The following is a 20,874-nucleotide window of genomic DNA, read 5'->3' as shown; positions in this document are numbered from 1 at the left end:
GTAATGTAATGAATGACTGCTATTTCCAGCGTTGGTTTGGGCGGACAAGTAGGCAGTTTGATTCAGCAATGGCAGGATGTCTGTGATGACGGGTGGAGCATCTCAACACTGATTGGCAGAAGTTGTACTTTTTTACATTCTTATTTAGGATGTGAGAGTCTTTTCACTGGAAACTGCTGTCTGGTGTGGCCCGAAATCAATGCAGTAAGAGTGAACAAAAACAGTACGCCCCGTTCTCGTACACTGTCCGTGTCTATACCTACGAAAAGTACTCACTCGATCGATGTAATCAATGTAATTGTAAACTAACGGGTTGTTGAGGTTGCTGCGTCACTTCTCAACCATAACCTCAATCTACTAAACTAACTAAGTTGTCTACAATGAGCTGAGGAGGACCGCAGATCTGAATGCAGTCTCATTATTGGGGACACACACAGTCATGTGTCTGATTGCTAATATTTAAAATATTCCTTGTCGCTGATTCAATTTACTTTAAAAACAGAAGAAGGTGAAAAACATTCAACGAGCAAAACAGAGTCATCAAATTCTCTGCAACGCAGTCAGCACAAAGCATCCATCCAGGGGTCAAGTGTACAGTCTTTACGGTATCCATCAATAGGTTCGAAGCATTGCAGGAAGTTAATGGAACAGACAGTGACGGAAACTTGTCAGCAGAGATGCAGTTCGCCTCGAGCTAGGATACTCTGTACTTGTTCAAGTCACAGTAGTTGTTGATGTTGTGGTGGAAATCACAGTTTATGCAACAGAAGTCTCTGTTGTGTTTCACCCGAGCGGCGGTCCTTGACCCTAACTGGCTTAAATAATGGATGTACAAAATATTCAGAGAGGAATGAAGGACTTGGGATCACACACACCAAAACCCTGTTCAACAAAACAACCCCTTACCCTTTTCTTCTTTCGTCAGACTTATCACCAGCTTCCAAGAACAATTCCCACTGCGCGCACGTGTGACTGTATGTGCATGTGTATCGACTATGTGGCACAGTAGTCTACTGCTTTCTTTTCTACTTCTCTCCATCTCTCTCTCTCAAAAACAAACTATCGATTTCGATTTCTGCCCGCCCATCTTTCTTTAGTCCTTCACTCCCTAAACAACACCCTCTGACACCCCCCCTAGCCCCTCCACACCTCTCCTCCCCTCTCTCTCCCCAACTCTGGTATTTCCCAGCGAAGCCCCCTCCTCACCTTCCTCTTCCTCTCCTCCCTCCCCTCTTTCTCTTCCTCTCCTCTCCGCCCCCTCCTCTCCTCAGATGGATTCTTCAGTCAGCCGAGTGGAACTGGTGCGGCTGCTGGAGAGACAGGCAGAGAGGCAGAGAGGCTGTGCAGAACAGACGCTGGGTCAGAGCGCTCAGTTGCTTCAGACAATCACGGGGGAGCGAGAGAGAGAGAGAGAGAGAGAGAGAGAGAGAGAGAGAGAGAGAGAGAGAGAGAGAGAGAGAGAGCATAGAAAGATAGATTGAAAAGGGAAGGAGAGACAAGGGAGGGAGGTAAATATGTGACAGGATGTGGTTTCCCTGAGCTTGCAGAACATCGGCATACAGGCATACTTTGAGCATGACCTAGACTCACTGAGCTTACAAGTGTGTTTGAGCTCCGTTAGGTGGAGAGGGGGGGGGAGACAAGCGAACCGCTGGATCTGCCGCTGCCGCCGCCGCCGCTGAAGCCTGCTCTGGTTCCTCGGTGGAGGATTGTGTTCCCTGGAAGCAGAAAGAGCAGCCTCGATCCTCAGTGAGCTCCCCGGACGGGATCTGAACCCCCGTCCTCCATCCCTCCTTCCCAGTAGAATGCGTGTCTCTGCTGGACGCTCTGCCCCAGCTGCTGCCTCCGCGTCCGAGCACTGAACTTTTCAACCAGATTCGCGAAACAGGTACGTTTGGCTTCTCCCGCTTTGTGCGAGAGAGCTCCTCAACATGTGCATGAATTTGAACTTCAGGGGGAAAACAGATGCGTATATGATTCCCCCCTGGACAGCAGCAGCAGCAGCCTCCCGTGAACTTGGATTGCATGGCGGCAATTGTTTCACCACAGAGAGGTCGATTCATTAGAGAAGATGCCGCAAGCCACAAGTTTGGCTTCGGAGCGCTGTGCTCAACAACAAGCTCTAAATTCACTGGTACACCACACACACGCGCGCGCGCACACACACACACACACACACACACACACACACACACACACAGTTGCACATGCACGTGCTCGCAGTCACGCACGCACACACTCTGGACATTCATTATACACATCAATGGGTTTGGTTGTTTTGAAGTCACATGCGGGATGGATGGTACAGAGTGGAGCTGAGAATGTCAAAAATGTCTACCTGGATCCAATCATCACACACCCTGACCGTGTTTCAAGATGTGTCCGGCGTACAGTATCACGCTGCTCCCACTCGTGGGGGATCAGAGGGGGGAGTGTGATTTGTGAGCTACTGTACTGTACGGATGATGGTTAAAAGTATGTGTGTGTGTGTGTGTGTGTGTGTGTGTGTGTGTGTGTGTGTGTGTGTGTGTGTGTGTGTGTGTGTGTGTGCGTGCGCGCGCGCGCCTATATATCCGTGTCTTTTTTGTACAAGTGGATGTTTACATGCTTCGACTATGTGCTCCGGTACACGAGTTCATCCAAGCGTGCGTGCGGGAGGAAAAACAAGTTGAGCGATGGCAGGAGGTGAAGGAAGGGCGGGGGGATGTCAGACAGGAGGAAGACGAGGGCATGAGAGAGAGGAAAAGCCGGGGGAAGAGGGGCAAGTGTGTGCGTGCGTATGTGTGTGTGTGTAAGAGAGAGAGAGAGAGAGAGAGAGAGAGAGAGAGAGAGAGAGAGAGAGAGAGAGCTCAGTCTGACTGAACTGCTGTTAATTAGTTCCAGCTGGTGAGCCGTGGAGCGGCAGGCTGCGTTCACTCTCAGTGTTGGTGGGTCAGGAGTTGCCTCTGTCTCAGTCTGTCTGTTTCTCTCTCACACACACACACACACACACACACACACACACACACACACACACCTCTGTCACACATACATTGACATAATGCATTCTCATTACCCTAATCTTAAATGCCCAACCGGAAACGTTTTCTACCCTGAACCTTAAAACCAAGCCTCATCCCTCTAACAGGTATTTCAAGAAGCGATTAGAGGCCAAAATGTCCTCACTTTCCAAAGATATCCTGACTCTGATTGACACACACACACACACACACAGATAATATACACACATCCTGAGACAAAAAAATCACTTAAAGGGAAAACAGCATATGGGCAGTCCCGCAAATACACTGAAACATGATACAGGCTGCAAAAATTCACACACACACACACACACACACACACATACACACACACACACACACACACACACACACACACACACACACACACACACATACGCACACACACGCATGTGTAGCCCCAAAAATATACAAAACAAAAAGACACCATCAGATATTGAATGCATGATGTACGATATCCCAAAATGAAGAAAAAAAACATTTTCACCGACAAAAGCGCACTGTAAACGCACACATTACACATGAACGCACTTGTGCACAAGGAGAAGAAAAACAGCTCTATGCTGAACTCTGTCAAGTGTGTATACCAAAGGGTAAGTGTGGTGAATACGTATGACGTGCACTGAACACATGCAGTAACACACGTGAGCGTGCATATATGCTCCACGTATACTCATGACATGTAAGCACACTCACGCATACACTTGAAAACACAGAGAGGAAAACACATATGGCTGCATCATGCAATTGGCCGCTCTTCAGCTCGGCTGTTGGAAATGTGGAAGTGATTGTGGTTTGGGCTTCGCTACAACGTCATGTCGAGAAAGGGAATCGTTGCACAGGGCAAAAGGTGAAAAGAACATTACCTTACAAAAAAATAACACTTTTTGTCCATCTCCCTACTTATATGTTGCCCTCCGGACAGTTTTGATTTCATTTGAGGTATCTGCATCTGAGATCTCTGCTGCCAACCAACACAATGGGAGTAAATGAAATCTCACTTGGGGGACTTTTGGCAGCCAATAAGGCGAATAGAATGAATTCTACCTGACTCCATCACGTATACTGCTTTTATATATAGCTAAAGGCCATAAATAACACATTTCTTTGTCATTTGAGCTAGCTCCTTAGCTCAGCAGGAAGACCCTTTGGACCATTCATGGCATCGGGACTAAAAATCAATGTATTACCAAATGATTAACCTTTACAACTGTAGGCTTAATGTATTATGGTAAAAGCTTTTTTCATAATGTATTACCATTTATAACTGAAAATGACTTTGAAGCCCTGCAAGAGACAGACCTGAAGCAACAGAGGCCAAAATATCTTGACTGATAGGTTCAAGCCCCGAAATCACGGGATCCTACATCTCCCTGGATGCAACTCGATGGCATTCGAGTTATTTCTTGACTATTAAATAAGCATTTCTTTAAAGATTGCCACACACCAGAGGATTGTTATGGCCAAACCTTTTTCGACCTCACTTTTATGTCATGCTATATTCCTGCTAATCAACATATTGTTAACATATAATTATAGTAAACTGTAAAATAAGGTTTTTCTTCACATTCATTTTTTCCTTTTTTGTTTTGCCCGTCTGCTCGATAGTGTGTTACTCTTCTACTCCGGATTGAAGCCCAATATTCAGAAATGCTTTTCACGCGATTCCCAAAAGTAAAGCTAAAACATCTCCATCGCCCCCTGGTGGCTGGCTGTTATGCAGCAGGGTTTTCTATGAGCTGGGGACACATTTTAAAACGTCTATATTGCAGTCGATCATTTTCATTCAATTGGGGGAAGCCAAAATTGTGATAAGGATTATTTTTTGTTAATTGTGTACCCTCACAGTTTGTATATAGTTGTTTCTAATTGTAGTATTTTGTGTGATGATCAAACGGAACTTAGGAGGATTCTTAAAACTTGGGCACATGAAGCCCAAACTTCTGACAATAAATAAATAAATTGGGTGGAGCAACCCTTTGAAATCAGTTCAAGCATATTTACAATATATAGTAATAGTTTTTTTTCAGAGTTTTCCTTCCACCATGTGTGTGTTTTCTAAACCTATGTTGATTTTCTTTATCCGTAGTCTTTTAGCAAACATGTATTTTAATCAACTTATGTTTGCTATCTGATCCGGGCACAGTGAATCCCCCCGTGAGGTGTGAAATTTGATTAAGGTAATTGGCAAGCGTTGGCTGGTGAGAACCAAAATGTGTACTCCTCTCCACTCCTTAAGTATAGACAAACACCCACAGACAGACACAACAAAATACGAGAAAATGTCATACGCTGGTAAAAATTTAGGGTACATCTAATTGAAAGGTAGTTATTTTTAAACCATTTTAATTTCATTCTACTCTCATTACACGCTGCGCCTGTTTGATGCCAGGGACTCACATTTGGGACATCATGAAATGTAAACACATGGAGGATTTAATTCCTAAAAAATAAAAGTTGCCGGAAGGTGACATTTACTCCTGCAAAATCAAAAATAAGTAAATGTGATAATGACAACATATAAGTATTTGGTTGGCAGAGTTATCTGTGTTTTAGAAATGTTCAGTGCTTGATTCCAGGATGTCGTATGGTTTGGTGTAGTTTGTTCCAATGTGGCTCTTTATCGGCAGCAATATAAACTTTATGCAGTAAACATGGCTGAATGGCACACTGCTAGATAAGGTGTGAGTTTTGCAGTCGTCATGACAGGGTGTCTCTGCTGCAAGTCGCACATATTTTTCCCTTTGAAATGCTCAATTACAAGATCTCGGGCAAAGATAATTTATTTTCCCTCACTCCCCTGTTCGGTGACAGTGATCGTGCTTTTGAAGGTACTAAGTTATTCAAGCCTCTGGCATTGCCCTAGACCTGAGACGGCTTCCTAGGATGAATCCTCCAGGCAAGACAGAAGACAAAAGAGCCAATATTCAGCCGGTTGTGTTGTAGCTTAGCCTCGAAGCAGAGACAAAGAAACAAACAACCCCCCCGCGAAAAAAACCCCACCCCCCTTGATATTCCTATAAGGCAAATTGACTCCTGTTGTAATGGGCGGTCAAGAAAATTGCAGCAGTATTGATTGGCTAATGTGCAACACGGACATATCGATAGGGTGTCTGAAAACCTAAGAACTTGGCTTCGGCTGGCTTTAATAAAAAATGACCTGCCTGGAGCAAGTTCACAGAAAGCAATGAGTCACTCAGAGAGAATCTCTTCAAACTCCTCAGTGTTTTAAAGAAAAAAATATAAAGAGGGCAACCGAAGAGTTTTCTATTTTTAACCAAGTCTTTTTCTCTCTCTCTCTTCTGCTTTCTTGAGATGACAAACAATCCCTCCTTCACAGTGTTTCTTTGGCTGCAGCGTGGAAACATTTGTGCGGGTTGAGTCGAGATAATGTTTTGCTTTTCACTTGTGAGCACTGTACAAATCCCAGCGTGGATAGATTATGCATAACAAATCAAACTCATGACTGTCAAAGACATGCGGAGAGGAGGGGAGGGGGACAGGAGGACGCCAGTGTTTGCTCCTGCACACGGAGGAGTGGGGAAAAGGAGGAGGAGTGGGGAGCCGATCCTGGTCATGAGGAGGGTGTGGGGCTTACAGCGACCAGGAAAAGGAGAGAAAAAAGAAAGAGAGAAACTGACAATGAAAGAGAGAGAGAGAGAGGTTGAGAAAGATTGGTGCCTATTATTCACCAGAGGAGGGAATAGTCATAGAGGGGTTGGTTCCCATGGCAATAGCTCTCTCAATGCATGCGTGTATGAGTGTATTTGTGTGTATTTGTGTGTGTGTGTGTGTGTGTGTGTGTGTGAGTGTGTGTGTGTGTGTGTGTGGATGGACTGCAGCCGGGCCTTGAGACTGTACGGAGACGAGGTTGGTCGAGGCCATCGCGAAACGCGGAGCCACCCGGAGCCTCGAAACGGCAGAGAATCTCAGACCGACACGATTGTTTACTCACCTGATCGCTCCGTCTCACTCATCACAACATCATTGTCCCTTTTCTTTCTTTTTGCATTGCTGTTATGCATCGTCCTTGGGCATTTAAAGCAAATAAAACTAATTCAAGCGAGTTGAAAAAAAGAAGCAATTCCACCTTTGGCACCTGTGGCCTCCTTGCTGAGGGGTGCGCAATGGTTTGAATGTGAAGACGTCGCCCCCCCCAAAAATGTAATTAAACCTTTTCTGTGGGATCGTCAAAGTAGAAATGATTAATACATTACAATGCATTCACTCACAATAACCAAAGCTTTGTGAGATTTTGAATTTTCAAACCAGTGTGCAAATCCTAAAGCACGTTAAACACTTTTCCTCCTTAGGTCCCTAATAAGCAACTGCTTCTTCTCTTCTGGTTCATGACAGACTGGAAATTACATGAGCAGGATTTTATAGTGATTCGTTATTATCATCAAGTGTGACTTTATGCCCAGGATTCACCTCAAGCTGCCCCGCCAATATCCCCACATCCGGTTCGAACACTTTTGTAATTGTTCCTCCAGTTTAGTGCTGGTAGCATTGAAAACCATCAGCCATCAGTGACTGAAGGGACAATGTTTGAAAATGGCCTAAAATCATAGATGACATTGTTGTGTCTCGTGGTGTAGATGGCTCCTCTTTGAGGGACAAAGAAAATATACAAAGAGCCACTAGCTAGCTAGCTAGCCGATCGGCCGGTCTCACACAGCCAGCAGCTCCAGAAACCTCAGCGTTCATTTCCAAATCTGTGTTATTTGGATAAACTGATCACACATAGAGAATATAAATGGTATAACTTTCTCTGTTTTTAAAATTTTTTTTTTTAAAAAAGCTTAAAAACTGTATATTTCAGCAAGTAAAGCGATAAATCCGACAAAGTGAAGAAACATAATCGATTACAATATGACAGTTAAAAGCACCTATAGAAACTTTGTAAGCTTCTCATGCAGCAAAACCCATTTATTCTCTGTTTGTGTGCTTCAGAAAAGGCAAATTTATACTAAAATATAAAAGCCTGTTGCTAAATATGTAATGTTTGCTGCTAGCTTCGCTTTTTAGGTCTGACGTCCACTGGAAGTATAATAATATTTGTAAAGTAGCTAAACAGCCAACTGTGTATTTTATATTTAGCCACCTCTCAAGCATACAGGCGGACAATGTCGTATTCAAACAGTACTGTAGGTTTTTAGTGAATTTTAACAGTTTGGATATAAAGGTCATGTACAGTATATTTAGCTACACTCTGTAGGTCCCTCTCTTAAAAGGGCACTAAAGGTCACAGCATTAACTTCCTGCCTCAGTGTCTGTTGTTTTTCTCTCTTGAGTCTCTTCTTTTTCCATACTCTCTGTCCCACTTAGGAAAGGATTCAAGGTGGTAATAGAAGGAGGAAGAAAATAGAAGAGTGGGGGATTACCAAAGGCAGTGTGTTAACATTTTCAGCTGACGGCGTCACCCGAAGCAGCAGAGGTTGAGGGTGAAGCTCACAGGGTTACTGAAGGATATTTGGACCGGACATCAGACTATTGGACATATCGGCTGTGTGTCGTGTGACCTTTTGTCAAAAATAGGCTCTAAGTGCTTGTTCCGGAAAACAGCTCATATGGGCATTTCCTTCTTTGCCAGAAGTGGTTTCTTGTTCTGCAGAGCCCCCTTAAATCAAATATTGTCAAGCCCCCCCTAGGACACGGCAGAACCATGCATCATTTATACTTTTCACTTTTAAAACTCCCCCCTCTCTCCCCTTACCAGTTTGGAAACCAATTAAATTTAGGCAACTTGTGCTTTCAAACATCGCTGGTTCAGTTTAATCAAATCTGGTGTGTTTCCCAGTTTAGTTTCAGCTGCTCAGACAGCTGTCAATCAATCACGGCAGACCTAACACAGGATTTTATGACAGTAGATGTGTGAATTTTAGCACAAATTCCCGACTGTTAAATCCATCTGCTGATGGTGAGCCCATGTTGATGCAAGGTAATTTGGTAACCATGGTAACGCCCAGGCGTGTCAGCGCGTCAGTGCAGGGGTTTTCCCCGATACACCGAAACGTAGACATACTTGAAGAAGTGTGTTGCGCTTGTCTTACTTGTATGAATTAGCATTTCCCCAATAAAAAGGGAGTGAGAGGTAGCGTGTCTTGGTGAATATTTATAAACAATTCAATATGTGAGGCCCAGTTGCAATCTTGACTAATGATGGTTTTGACCAATTACTTCTTTCTTTTTGTGAGCTCATTTCAGAAGATAAGGTTCCACGACTTACTGTCAGTGTCTGAATCCATAGATGAGGCCAAAGAGAAGTGATAGAAATTAGTCCTTAATTCATTTCTAAAATAAATACAAACATCTTGCAATATACTTGTTGCTCTTCAGGAAAACATTCTGTACTTTAAAGCATTTCAAACAACCACTACAGTGTGTTTTCGCCCCCTGCGTGGTCAGTCTTCTTTTTTTTTTATTTGAGATGGTCTCTCCAACCACTCCGCCTTGGAGAGCCCTTGACTCTTCTCCTCACAATGAACTACAAATGATACTGAACACAGCAGCGGCCGCCGCCAAACGCAGTCTTGCGAGCGCTCCGCTTCACTTGTCAGCTTAAAAAGATCAAAAGTCAGAAAAAGGCAAAGAGGGGCGAGGGAGAGACAGCACAAGAGAGGAAGAGAGCGGGCATAAAAGGGAGACTACATGGAGAAGAACACAAGAACACAGTGTCCTAATTAATGTCCTCCTTCAATAAACCACTCTGAAGCTTCCCATGCTGCTGGGTTTGATCTCAGCGATGTTGCTATCAAAGCCTTGCAGCGTGGTCTTGTTCTACGGGGGAGATCTCCGTCAGGCAGCATTACATTCACTCGGCAAGCCGCTTCTCGTGGCTGGTGCTGTTATTACTGTAAGTGCAGACATTGGGTGGCGATTTGTACCATCATCGCTTGCAGTAATGTGAAAATCTAAACGGAAATCCTTGGAAATAGAGCTTTTCATTATTAGAAAGAGGAAGTTCCATTTCCTCATTCTAATAATGAAAAGCTCCATTTTCAAGAATTTTAGATCAAATTAATAATAATGTCGATGCTATTGTTTGAAGCAACAAGGAATTATTGCCCAAGTCTGCAGCTCTACAGGGCTTTTTAGCATCTTTTAGCTCGCTTTTTTTGTTATAAACAGCCGCCCACACAGAGAACAATAACTACATGACGATGAGCGCATCCACAATGATGAAGGGTAACGTTCTGTAAACGGTGGTACCAAGCTGGTCAGATCTTGTCCGGATTATTCATTGATTATTGATCAGTGGGAGACGACGTACAGTTGTCATATGCTACCTGAGGTAACGCTAGTCAGCCTAACAACCAGCGTTAGTATTCATCATCAGCCAGATTGCTTCCCAAATGTTCTTATGTTGTTATCTAGCAGGGTTCAACCTCAATGCTGTGAATTCGGATGGATGTTGATTGGCTGTCGGCGTTTCTATCTTTTATCACATCGCTCAAAAAGTGATCCCAACAATATCCCCCAATGTCGTCGTCGCTAGAGATTGGCTTTGGATCAATATTTGTGACAATATGTTTCTAGCTGGCATTAAAGGTATCGTTCTGTATGCTACCGGCTGAGCACCAGACTGGAGACGGACAAGATTTGCGACGAGCTTTAGTTAGTCACGAGTTAATGGAGAACAAAACGGAGCTGAAAGGTGAGTATGACTGTTAGACTTCATTTTGTTGGAAGGCCAGCTCTGAATGATTGCTTACTTTGCTCCGTCTTCTGGATGTTCGAAATAACAACTTTATGAGGTGTCATCGTGTTGATTTTGAGCTTGCAGTAGAGTATTTCTGCCCCCCAAAATTGTCAAAATAAACATTTATTTAAACTTTCATGGCATGCCAAATCCCCCAGAGAAGCAACAGGTGACCCGGATGATCAATGCTAACGCGGAAGACAAAGCAAACCTTGAACTGACAAATTGTTTTTGACTGACAGATACAAACCATGGCAGTGAAAGACAATCCCCTCCCTGATGTTACTCTTCGCGTTCAACACAATACAAAGTGCTGCGGGATGTTTTGGTTGTAAGGGCCAAAGCTAAGTGCATCCCAGCTACAACAAAGCATCTGAACGTCAATCTTGGCTCACGAAGAGAGAATCCTATCGAATAAAACCTCTTATCATATAAAACCTCTAAATGCCATTAGCAAGAGACAAAAGAAAGAGCAAAATGGCAAGAGGATCGTTGCTAATTCAGCAAAAAGGGAAATCAATGGCCCTTCTTCCTGTTACTTTTTTTTTTTTCCATCTTCCATTCTGTAGCAACCGAGAGTCTGTCCACCCTGTCAAGCATCCCTGACTCCCCGCCTGCCAATCTCCCCACAAAAAAAAAAGAAAACACAAGGTTGTAGAGGAGCTGAGGGGTTTTGTGGGGGTTGAAACTGCCCGGAGCTCCCACCTCAGAGGAGAGGGTTGGAGGCAAGAAACAGTGACAAAAAAAAAATCATAAACATCTCATATTTCCTCTGTCAGTTCAGCTCTAAAAATACTCCTGTTCGCCTTCGCCTCACATCTCCTCCTCCCCGGGCTCAAGGAGCTATGCAAATACAAGCACCTCCATTTTTTCTCTCCCTCTCATCCACTTTGTTTTCCTTCCAGCCCTCCCTCAAAGCCCCCCCCCCCCCCCACCCCACCATCCTATTGTTCTGAGTACCTCTTTTCCTGCTCTTGTAGACTACATGACAGAGCCTCGCCTTCCCTCTTGTTGTTCCTACTCTCTCCAGGGTAGGGGGAGAAATGATGAAAGCTATTTACAAGTAACTGTAGGCAACAGTGGAAAAAATTCAAGCTTTTTTTTTTTCTTTTCCCTGTTTTCTTTGATGGCAGAGCCATTTGTGAAGCTGCATGGTGAACTGCAGCGCAGTCCTGAGTGACAATTTAAGGGCGGACTGAAGCGCTTTTAGGGACTTTGACTATGCCGGCTTCTGCAGATTGCGTTTGGCTTCTTCTTTTTCTTTTTTTTTGTTGGTGTTCTTGAAAAAGGAAGCAAGATGTCAGTCCTTTCTGGCACATGCAGAAGAGGCAAAGTCACAACTCCGCCGCACATGTGAGACGCGTGCAAAGCGCTTAGAAAGCTTCTGAGGAAACAGGCTTGCAGAGCGACTGCAGGCCCGCATTTCCAGTTTTTTTTTTTTTTTTCAGGCAGCCGTTCTGAGGCTTGATGAAATATGATTGTGATGCAGGTTGTGATTCATAAAGTCCAGCAAAGACATTAAATGTAAGTGCCGCTGGAAACACTGGCTTTCACGGGAACCGTAATGAATCTCCGGCCTCATCTTTCACTCTGCCGTCTCCCTCGCTGTGTGTTGACGATCACCTCTTTTCAACCGACTCTAATTGTCTTTTTTTTTCTCTCGTCAGACTCTACTTGTCATGCATTTCCCCCCCCCTCCCTCATACCCTCCCCCTCCCCCTCTTCCTTTTCTGACTAACAATCTGCAACCCGGCCACCCCCATTTCCTCTCTCCCCCTTGATTGATTCTCACCTTTTCCATTCTTGCCGTTCACCTCATTAATGGAGCTCCCGGCTGCTCGTTTCCTTTTTCGTCTCCCCCTCCTTCCTACCCCCCTCCCCCTTCACTTCCTGTCCTGTCTCTGAAGCGACGGCCAGCTCGGATTTGTGGTTTCAGGCCCTGCGTCGTTCTGTAATTAGTCGGGAGCATAATAGAGAGGGTTCCTCATCAGCCGAGGTGGGAGGGGAGGAAGGGGAGGTACCACCGCCTTCCATCCATCCATCCTTGAGTTTAATCAGTGGCACACAATGGGATGTCACCTGCTCCCAGACGCAGCCGCTGGAGAGTGGCGGTGATGCTGTCACAAACCATTTGGGGTGAGGCGGCGTCCACGGTGCCGGCTCTTTAAGGGCTCCTCTTCTTCCACGCTTGTCTCTGCTAATTTGGTCTCCCTGGGAACGAGAGAAAGAGGGAACCCGTGAAAAATCAAGCCCATTTAGTCGTGTTCATTTATTTATTTACAGACGCTCAATCCAACATGCTCTGCTTTAGTGGTTTTTCCTTCTGACATCCCAGAGGAATCACGGATATCAGAGTGCATGAATGTTTGCCTTCATATGTGTGAGTCAGTCAGTCATACCCAGTGTAGCAGACCAACATTTACCCAAGTATTATCCAGTTTTTTAAGTTTACTCATATTTATAAACAATATAATAATTTGCACTTCGACTCGCTCGCTACACACACAATGACAATAAAACACTGACTCAGTGTTTCTCTCGTTGGCAGAAGTCCACGCACAGAGAGACAGTCATGGGCTGCGGGTTGCGTAAGATGAAGCCGACGTCGGAGGAGAACAGTCCGGGGAAGATTTACTCCACCCTGAAGAGACCGCAGGTGGAGACCAAAGTGGGCGTGGCCTACACCTACCGCTACCTGGACTTCCTCATCGGCAAAGACGGTGAGACATGGATTTATATCTGCTCACATGCAATGTTGAAGAACCAGCGACCTTTATTGTTTTTGACAGGAAACTCAACTCATCTACTGTCATATGCACTTGATCATTTTAGTTTTAATAATAGTTTTTATTTCATAACTAGGGATGCACCAGTCCTGATAACAACACTATTTATTTGCCGATCGGATACCAATTAATAGCATGTATGCCTCAATGTGTGGACGTGACTGGGATCTTTGTTTTATGTGTAAATCACCATCACACAAAATATTATCTTAGATGTACATTTAATAAAGCATACAGCAACACCTTAGTAAAACAAATACTTACCATTCAATTGTAAAATGTACATAGTTTACATATAATTTAATTAAATAGATCGGCCCCATTGTCATGGATATCTGATTCTTCTATCTGAGTCAGTTTCGGCTTGATATCCGTATTGTTGCATCCCTAAATATAACCCATGAGTTGAGCACGAGAAGCCTAAAATCTCAGCATAGCAGTATAGTCACTATCAATCAATAATCCCCACAGCTCCCTTTTTGCAGCCATGTTATGGTCATTTTGTGGTTCGGGGTCGTAAAAATCTAAATTATTGCCCCTTGCACATGCACAGTTGAAATGATATAAATAGCTCATGGCCTGAGGGGCTTTGCTGCATCATACCTCAGCGTGATAAAAAGGCGATATGCCTCACAGGTTTTGCAATAGGCCGATCTGCACCGCAATCTGCAACTCTTTGTGCGGTGTGCAGTATTTTTACTGAATAATGCTACCGCCAGCGTCATTTATTTGTCTACTCCCCCTCTGAAAAGGCCATTACACCTGCGTGTCTCCAGTCTAAAAGCATTAAGGATTTAGATGCAGAAGAAATCTATCACTCATGTATATGGAATTACAGCACACTGGCTGCAATTTTCAGAAGGATTTTCTTGAAATGATTGAGTGTTAATTAGCGCCTGCTCCCTGTATAGCCGCCACTGTTCTAATTTATTTTCTCACATTTAGTCAGTCATGCTTTCACGCTGTGCTAATGATATAGAATTTTCCAGCCCAAGACACGCCAAACATCCTGCTGGTGGCAATCACTTATGTGCGGCACCGAATCCAAGCGGTTAGCAGGGGATTCAAACAAAGTAAAAAAAAATTGCCTGCTGGGTCATGAAACTATTTTGTTCAATGTCACTGGTTTGAGCCGGCTTTAGCTTCGGCTAGTTTCAGTTTGTTTCCGTTGAGGAGATACTGGCCTGACTGGCTTTGTGCACCAAACCAGCCGGCTGAGCCGTGAACGTGTCAATAAGTTCACTATGAAGATGTTGCTGACAGTCAAACGGGATCTGAGCCTTTGGGCTGTGCATGGAAATATGGGAATGAATCAGTTCCCTTTTTAAAAGATACCTTTTACTGATGCGCACGCACACACACACACACGCACACACACACACACACACACACACACACACACACACACACACACACACACACACACACACACAGAAGGCCGGTAGAGCCCCCTCCTCTGCTTCCTTTCCTCAGCCTGAGGTGTTTACGAGATGGCAGGTGGGTGTTGCTTCCTGAGATGTCGAGAACTAAAGCAACGGCTTGTGGACTTTGGTGTGTGTGTGTGTGTGTGTGTGAGAGTGTGTGTGTGTGTCCATGTGCATTTAAGAGTATTCCTGTGTATTTGTATTGTTCTTTAAAAAGGCGGTGAAGTAACATCCAGAGTTAGGCGAGTCCTTTTAGGTTAATTTAATTGACAAACATTGGCACAAACAGCTGTAATTCGTATTTTTAGGATAATTACGTACATTAAAGTTCTCACTGCCAGCTCGTTAAACACGATAGCTTGGCCAATCGCCCGATGCTTCCAGCTCGGCTGATTTAGACGCGTCAGGGGCAGCGGCATGTTCCCTCTCTATACATAGTCAAGCAAACTTCCATGTTCACAGGAGACGTATGTTTCTGCGTGTTTCATTCACACAGTTCCAATGGAGGTTAACTTTGTGGTTTATTTACGCAACAAAACTATGTAGTTAGACTGTGGCTGAGGTTAAACAAAGTTTCTTACGTAATATAACTCCATTTGTTATGTTGACCTTGTTTCACACACAGTGAAAGTCCTGTCTTCGATTAACCCATCCAACTTCCCCTTCCACCCATCCTACTTAACACTTTACTGCTCTTTCCACTTGCATTTGCTCTACCCGTCTAATGATGCAGATGAGTTACAGTGGAGATAGTTGAAAGGCTGGTGCGTCTCATCCAGACACCGAGAGGCACTGACCAGTTCTCAAAACAAAATACCAGATTTCCAGAGCAAACACAGGGGGCTGTGGATTCCACTTTTTATTTGGACTTCAGCATTGTTTCTTTTGGCGTGTCGGCATGTTGAGCTGAAACATAGTTATGTTCTCCAACTGCTAACAAGCTCGTAAAAGACGACAATATATCAGCGCTGTGTTAACAACTTCTTTCTATTGCCCCTCAGAGGCTCCAAAAAAATCAGTTATTGTATATTTAAGAAATGTGATTTACTGACAAAAAATAAATAAAAAAGGGAAAAGAATGAATGTCGGCATTTTCAGGACATCTGGAACTGTGTTTATGTATCGACTCCCAAAGCATTCGGAGCAAATTGGCTTCACTCTGACACATATATGACATGTTCTGCTTGTCTGATGAAACACAGTCAATATGATTTCTTGCATACAAATAGGTTGTTTGCCTTGAATATCAAGATTAAGTGTGTAATACTAATGAATTCACAAAGCACTTCAACACATCCACTATTCCTGATGGTAGTCGTAACAGAAAAGCCATTCTGCTAATCCCCCCATAAAGTAGATCCACTTTGTCTTCCTACACTTCTGGGCGTACCACTCACTTTTCAGACACACTGACAAGTGACATTTTACAGCTTGAAACAGAGGAAGAGACCAGACTGAAGCATATCGAGAACCAGAGTCAGTTTTCAGAAGAATCCAACATAATTATTCAACCATTTCTTAAGATAACCTGGTGTTTAAATGACAGTTGCAATAATCAAAGCACTGCTGTTACGTTAATTATAATGAAACTATTACATCGTCCTACAAATCACACGTTCTTCTGCTGGGAGAAGAGAGCCGTCAAATATATTGATTTACAAAGTAAAGCGTAATGTCATCTGCAAACCTCCGCCGAATCTTTGAGCAGTCCATAGCCGCTCAGTTGACAGACATCAGCACTGGGGTTAAGGTCAAGGTAAATTTAAGGGTGGGTATAGAATTAGGATTAGATTAAGGTTGAATATATAATGGGGTTCATTCAGGTGAGCAAATGTGAAATTAATGTGCTCAGGGACGTCTGTGCGTGTTTGTGTGCGCTTCAGGGCATGAGGGGGAGGAGTCAGGGGGGTATATATAGCCATCGCTCTGTAATTTCTGCTCATGACAGTTATCGCAGAAATGATGGTGGGAGGGTAGTTTGGTGGCGGTGGTGGGAGGGTGACGGGGGAAGGAGGGGTGGGAGATGTAGTGCACGGCATGTTCGCCCTGACAGTTGATTAGTCTCCATTAGTTTGTCAGCCTGAGTAGACTGGATGGATGGAGCGTGGCTGTCTCGCCCCCTCATACGGGACCTGACATGAGGGCGGGGCTGGAAGAGGAGGCCGGAGGTGGACGGGTGCCTCCCTTTTGTTGAACCGTGTGTGTGTGAGTGTGTGTGTTTCTTTGGCTCATGGCCATGCTTGTTATCTTCAAGCATTCCCTGTAATGGTGGGGGTTGCTACTTACTGTAATCAGTTTCCTCTTACTCTGTCTCTCTGTCGCTGTCAGTATGCCTCTGTCTGTGTTTCTCTGTTGTTCATCTCTTGAAATATGGGTGTGCGTTTGTGTGGGTGTGTGTGTGTGTGTGTGTGTGTGTGTGTGTGTGTGTGTGTGTGTGTGTTTCCCAGAGGAGAACATTCAGTTTGAGAAATCAGAGTGTGTCTGTGCTGCCCAAGTGAATGAGTGAATCATTTCTCTGCATCAGCAGGTTTTTTTTCGGGGGTTGAAGGGTTAGCGTGTCGTAATTATTTTGAACTACGTATGTAAGTGTTGGCAATGATTCATGTGTCGGGTCTTTTTTTACAGGAAACCTGTAAAATATTTAAGATAGTCAAAGATTATGAATATGAAAATATTCTCTCTGGTAAAGCTGTAGGGCGTGCTTATATATTCAGATACTTACAGTACTTACAACTGCTAGAAAAAAATAAATAATCAGGGATTGTAACTTGATAATTGCTCACAGCTGACATGTAAAGGTCGTTAATTGTGTTACTTGCCAATAAACAAGTTCCTCTACTTGTTTCTTAAAAGGTACTCAACAAAACACTTTGCACTGTCTGTATTTCTTCGCTCATAAAACCCTTGGAAAGCTCAGTTAAATAAGAAAATGATGGAAACCTGCATTGGTTCCACCCAAACATGTGTAATCATTTTAGAGGCCACTTGACCTTTTGTGTGGAGGGCTCAACCAGGGCAGCAAGAACATCTAATAAAACTCAGCTTTTTGAGACTCCTCCATCCGTGCTTTTTTAATTCATAAACTAACTAATAACACGTACAATCACTTTGTTAAAACAATGCAAATAAAGTTGTATATGTGCAAAAAAACCCTCATATTTGGCAAAAAAGATTACCAAGGAAGCCGGTTTTCTCCCCATAAATTCATGTTGAAGTGTCCTTGAGCAAGACACTGAAGCCCCAGTGCTTCACAGCAGCACAAAGCTCCTTAATTACTAAGGATGGGTAAAACGCAGAGAATAATTCCCCCACTGTGGAATTAATAAAGGATTCTTAAAAAATAAATAAATAAATAAATAAAATATATATTTTGCCCCACTAGAGGGTTGCGCCCCACAGTTTGAGAACCACTGCTTTACAGTAAGTCCACAGAAACCTAACTTAACCTAATGGTTCAGAATGATTTCAATTTCAACACATAAGAGTATTTTCACCGCAATCAATTATTATTCTCAGTGGTATTGACAAAGTAAACATTACAAGTCCTGTCATAAACGATACAAATCAAAGTAGTGTGTGTGTTTTTAGTTGTTCAAAAAGACATTGCTCCTTATAATCATTGTGTGTTTATATTTCACACAGTGTGCATGCTAGTAGGAGGAGAACGCCCGCATTGCTGCTCCTGCTTAACAGAAGGAGGGGTTTGTGTGCATCCCCTGGACCAGCAAAGGAGACTCTCTGTGCATTGCTCTATCAAAAATAGACACGCCGAATATTTTTAGCAGAGCGGAGAAGCACCATTGTTGGAATCAAAGGCATTGTCTCGGGTGGCCGTGATCAGCTCCGGTGGCTGCGGCTCAGCTGTCATCTATCGACATAAATATCCTTTTTTTTTTTTTTTGCAGTAGTTCATACCGGACTCAAAATTCAACCCACCTCTGGTCATGTGTGCTGCTTTTCGCTTGATGAAGCTGGAAAAGAATTCCGAATCTCAACAAAAGGCGCTGATTTACAAAAGCGGTGTAGCCAGAAAAGAGGAGACAGGACAGGAGGAGAAAACAGCAAAGTGCAGTCATCAAGGCCACGTGGCAGCAGGCAAAAGATGTTTTAGAACGGCATCAAGGCCAGACAGAGCGGCTATGAAGGCCACGGCCGCTGGGGAAATTCCTACATCTATGTCTGCTAGCCAGCAGTGTTCTTCCTGTCCGCACCTTTGACAACACATCACTACTCCTCCACCTGTCGACCAGTGGAATAGTTTGAAGCGTTTGGCAGGAACGCGTATGCACACAAAGAAAAAAGTGAAAAGTTGTGCCACAGTGCTACATGGTCTTTAAGGCGAGACTCAGTGCGGTTACATGCGTTCGAATTACTGGCTTAATTGGACTGAAATCGAATTATCCCGTTCATGTAAACACTTTTGTTTGAATAATTGCGGTCCGACTACGATCCCATTAACACCCCTGGATAACTCGATCCGACTTGGTTGATAATTCGGACATCCCGTCAAGATCCCGCCGCCCACTCCCTGCCTCCCTCCTCATAGGTCGTGACCCGGAAGTCGAAAGAGACGATAAGTCGTCACGGCCGGCAGAAACAAACAAACGTAAAAGTCTGGTTATAAGCCGATACTACCTTCGGTGGGTGTCCCCGCTAGCTCCCTGATGTAGCCAGCTAGCGCTGCTGCTAGTTCCCCGACAACCACCGAAGCTAGCGGGGTTCTCTCCATTATGAAGAGTGAAGAGGTCAAGCGGAGATGGCTGTATCACCACTACATGTAATGAAAACAGCGCCACCTATTGTATCGGATACGACATGCTTTCAGCCAATGATTCGATTTATTCACTGCCATGTATATTAGGATAATAACAGTTGCCCCGAAAGAGAGTCCGACTAAAGCAAGATTAGAATTAATACCATCATGTAAACGCACTGTGTGTCTTTGGAAAAAAATAAGTAACACACTCTGCCTCATACATTTTCAGTACTGTTATCTGTTTGTCTGTGCACATTCTTTAATATTTTATTGTAAATGTAATGTTTCTATTTCTTGCACTGTGTTGATTGTTGTTGTTGTTTGTCTAATGTATGTACCACCCACCAAAACAAATTCTTCGTATGTGAAACATACGTTGCAAAGAAATGATTCTGATTTTAATTCTGATTCAAACAAAAAAGTTGAATTTGTGAGCAATAAAACCCACTTTTGCTCAGCTCAAGAAATTAATAAATAAAGCTAATGTATCACAAAAAAACACTTCTCTGCATGGTGCGATTATGCAAACTTTGAAGGGAAATGCAATGTGCCAATATCCTGTTAATGCCATACATGACCACAAGTCTTGTTTTAACTTTTGTGTTCAAATGATCACGCAGCTCGTATTCACTTTGATCATGGAAATAACTTTGAAGTGAACTTTAAATTGCTGGCTTCATATATTCTTGTCATGTCTTGAAAGGATCAGACGAGGAATGACTCAAAGCATACCTTATCTTATGCAACGAAAAAAGCAATGTTGTATTCCATCATGTTACAGGAACAAGTAATCCAATTTTATTATTTACTTGGTCGTTATGTGACACACACACACTTACACACAAAAAAAGATCTGCATTTGTTGTAGGAGTAAGTGTGAGAGGGAGTTGTTTTTCTTGTTAACTTCTAATTCTGGCATCATTATCGCTGTCACTGTGTAATTTTGCGTAGCCTCTCTTTAAAACAAGCTAATGTACCAAGAGCTGCAGAAAGAAAGTTCTGCGTTAGCGTTTTTATCTGGGGACAAAATTAAGGCTGACTTCTTGCTTCCCCTCCACCTCTCTCCTTTCGGGGAAATATGCCCTCATGACGTTACGTTCACTTCACTGGAACTACTGCACCGTGAATAATGTTGGCAATAATTTCTTGCCACAGTGCCGCCACAATGGCCCCGCGGGCTCCGAAC

At 43.6% G+C, this 20,874-nt stretch overlaps 1 protein-coding gene across 2 annotated transcripts in view; it reads left to right on the top strand.

Annotated features, from left to right (window-relative positions):
* The first annotated feature begins 1,297 nt into the window (after positions 1-1,297).
* The window catches only part of LOC137781445 (raftlin), a 98,124-nt gene continuing 78,547 nt past the window's right edge, over positions 1,298-20,874 (top strand). Inside the window, exons 1-2 of one of the 2 annotated variants that reach the window (XM_068570207.1) lie at positions 1,298-1,888; positions 13,274-13,442. In XM_068570207.1, the coding sequence (XP_068426308.1) occupies positions 13,295-13,442 (148 nt within the window). In that variant the 5' untranslated portion in view covers positions 1,298-1,888; positions 13,274-13,294. Of the gene's footprint in view, positions 1,889-13,270; positions 13,443-20,874 lie in introns of both variants that reach the window. The other variant, XM_068570206.1, reaches the window with a different exon arrangement.

This window comes from Clinocottus analis, unplaced genomic scaffold (genome assembly GCF_023055335.1).
Source record: "Clinocottus analis isolate CAN_PGR_092001 unplaced genomic scaffold, fCliAna1.0.p SCAF_9, whole genome shotgun sequence".
NCBI classification, from domain to species: domain Eukaryota; kingdom Metazoa; phylum Chordata; class Actinopteri; order Perciformes; family Cottidae; genus Clinocottus; species Clinocottus analis.
This window is presented reverse-complemented; position numbering and strand designations above follow the sequence as displayed.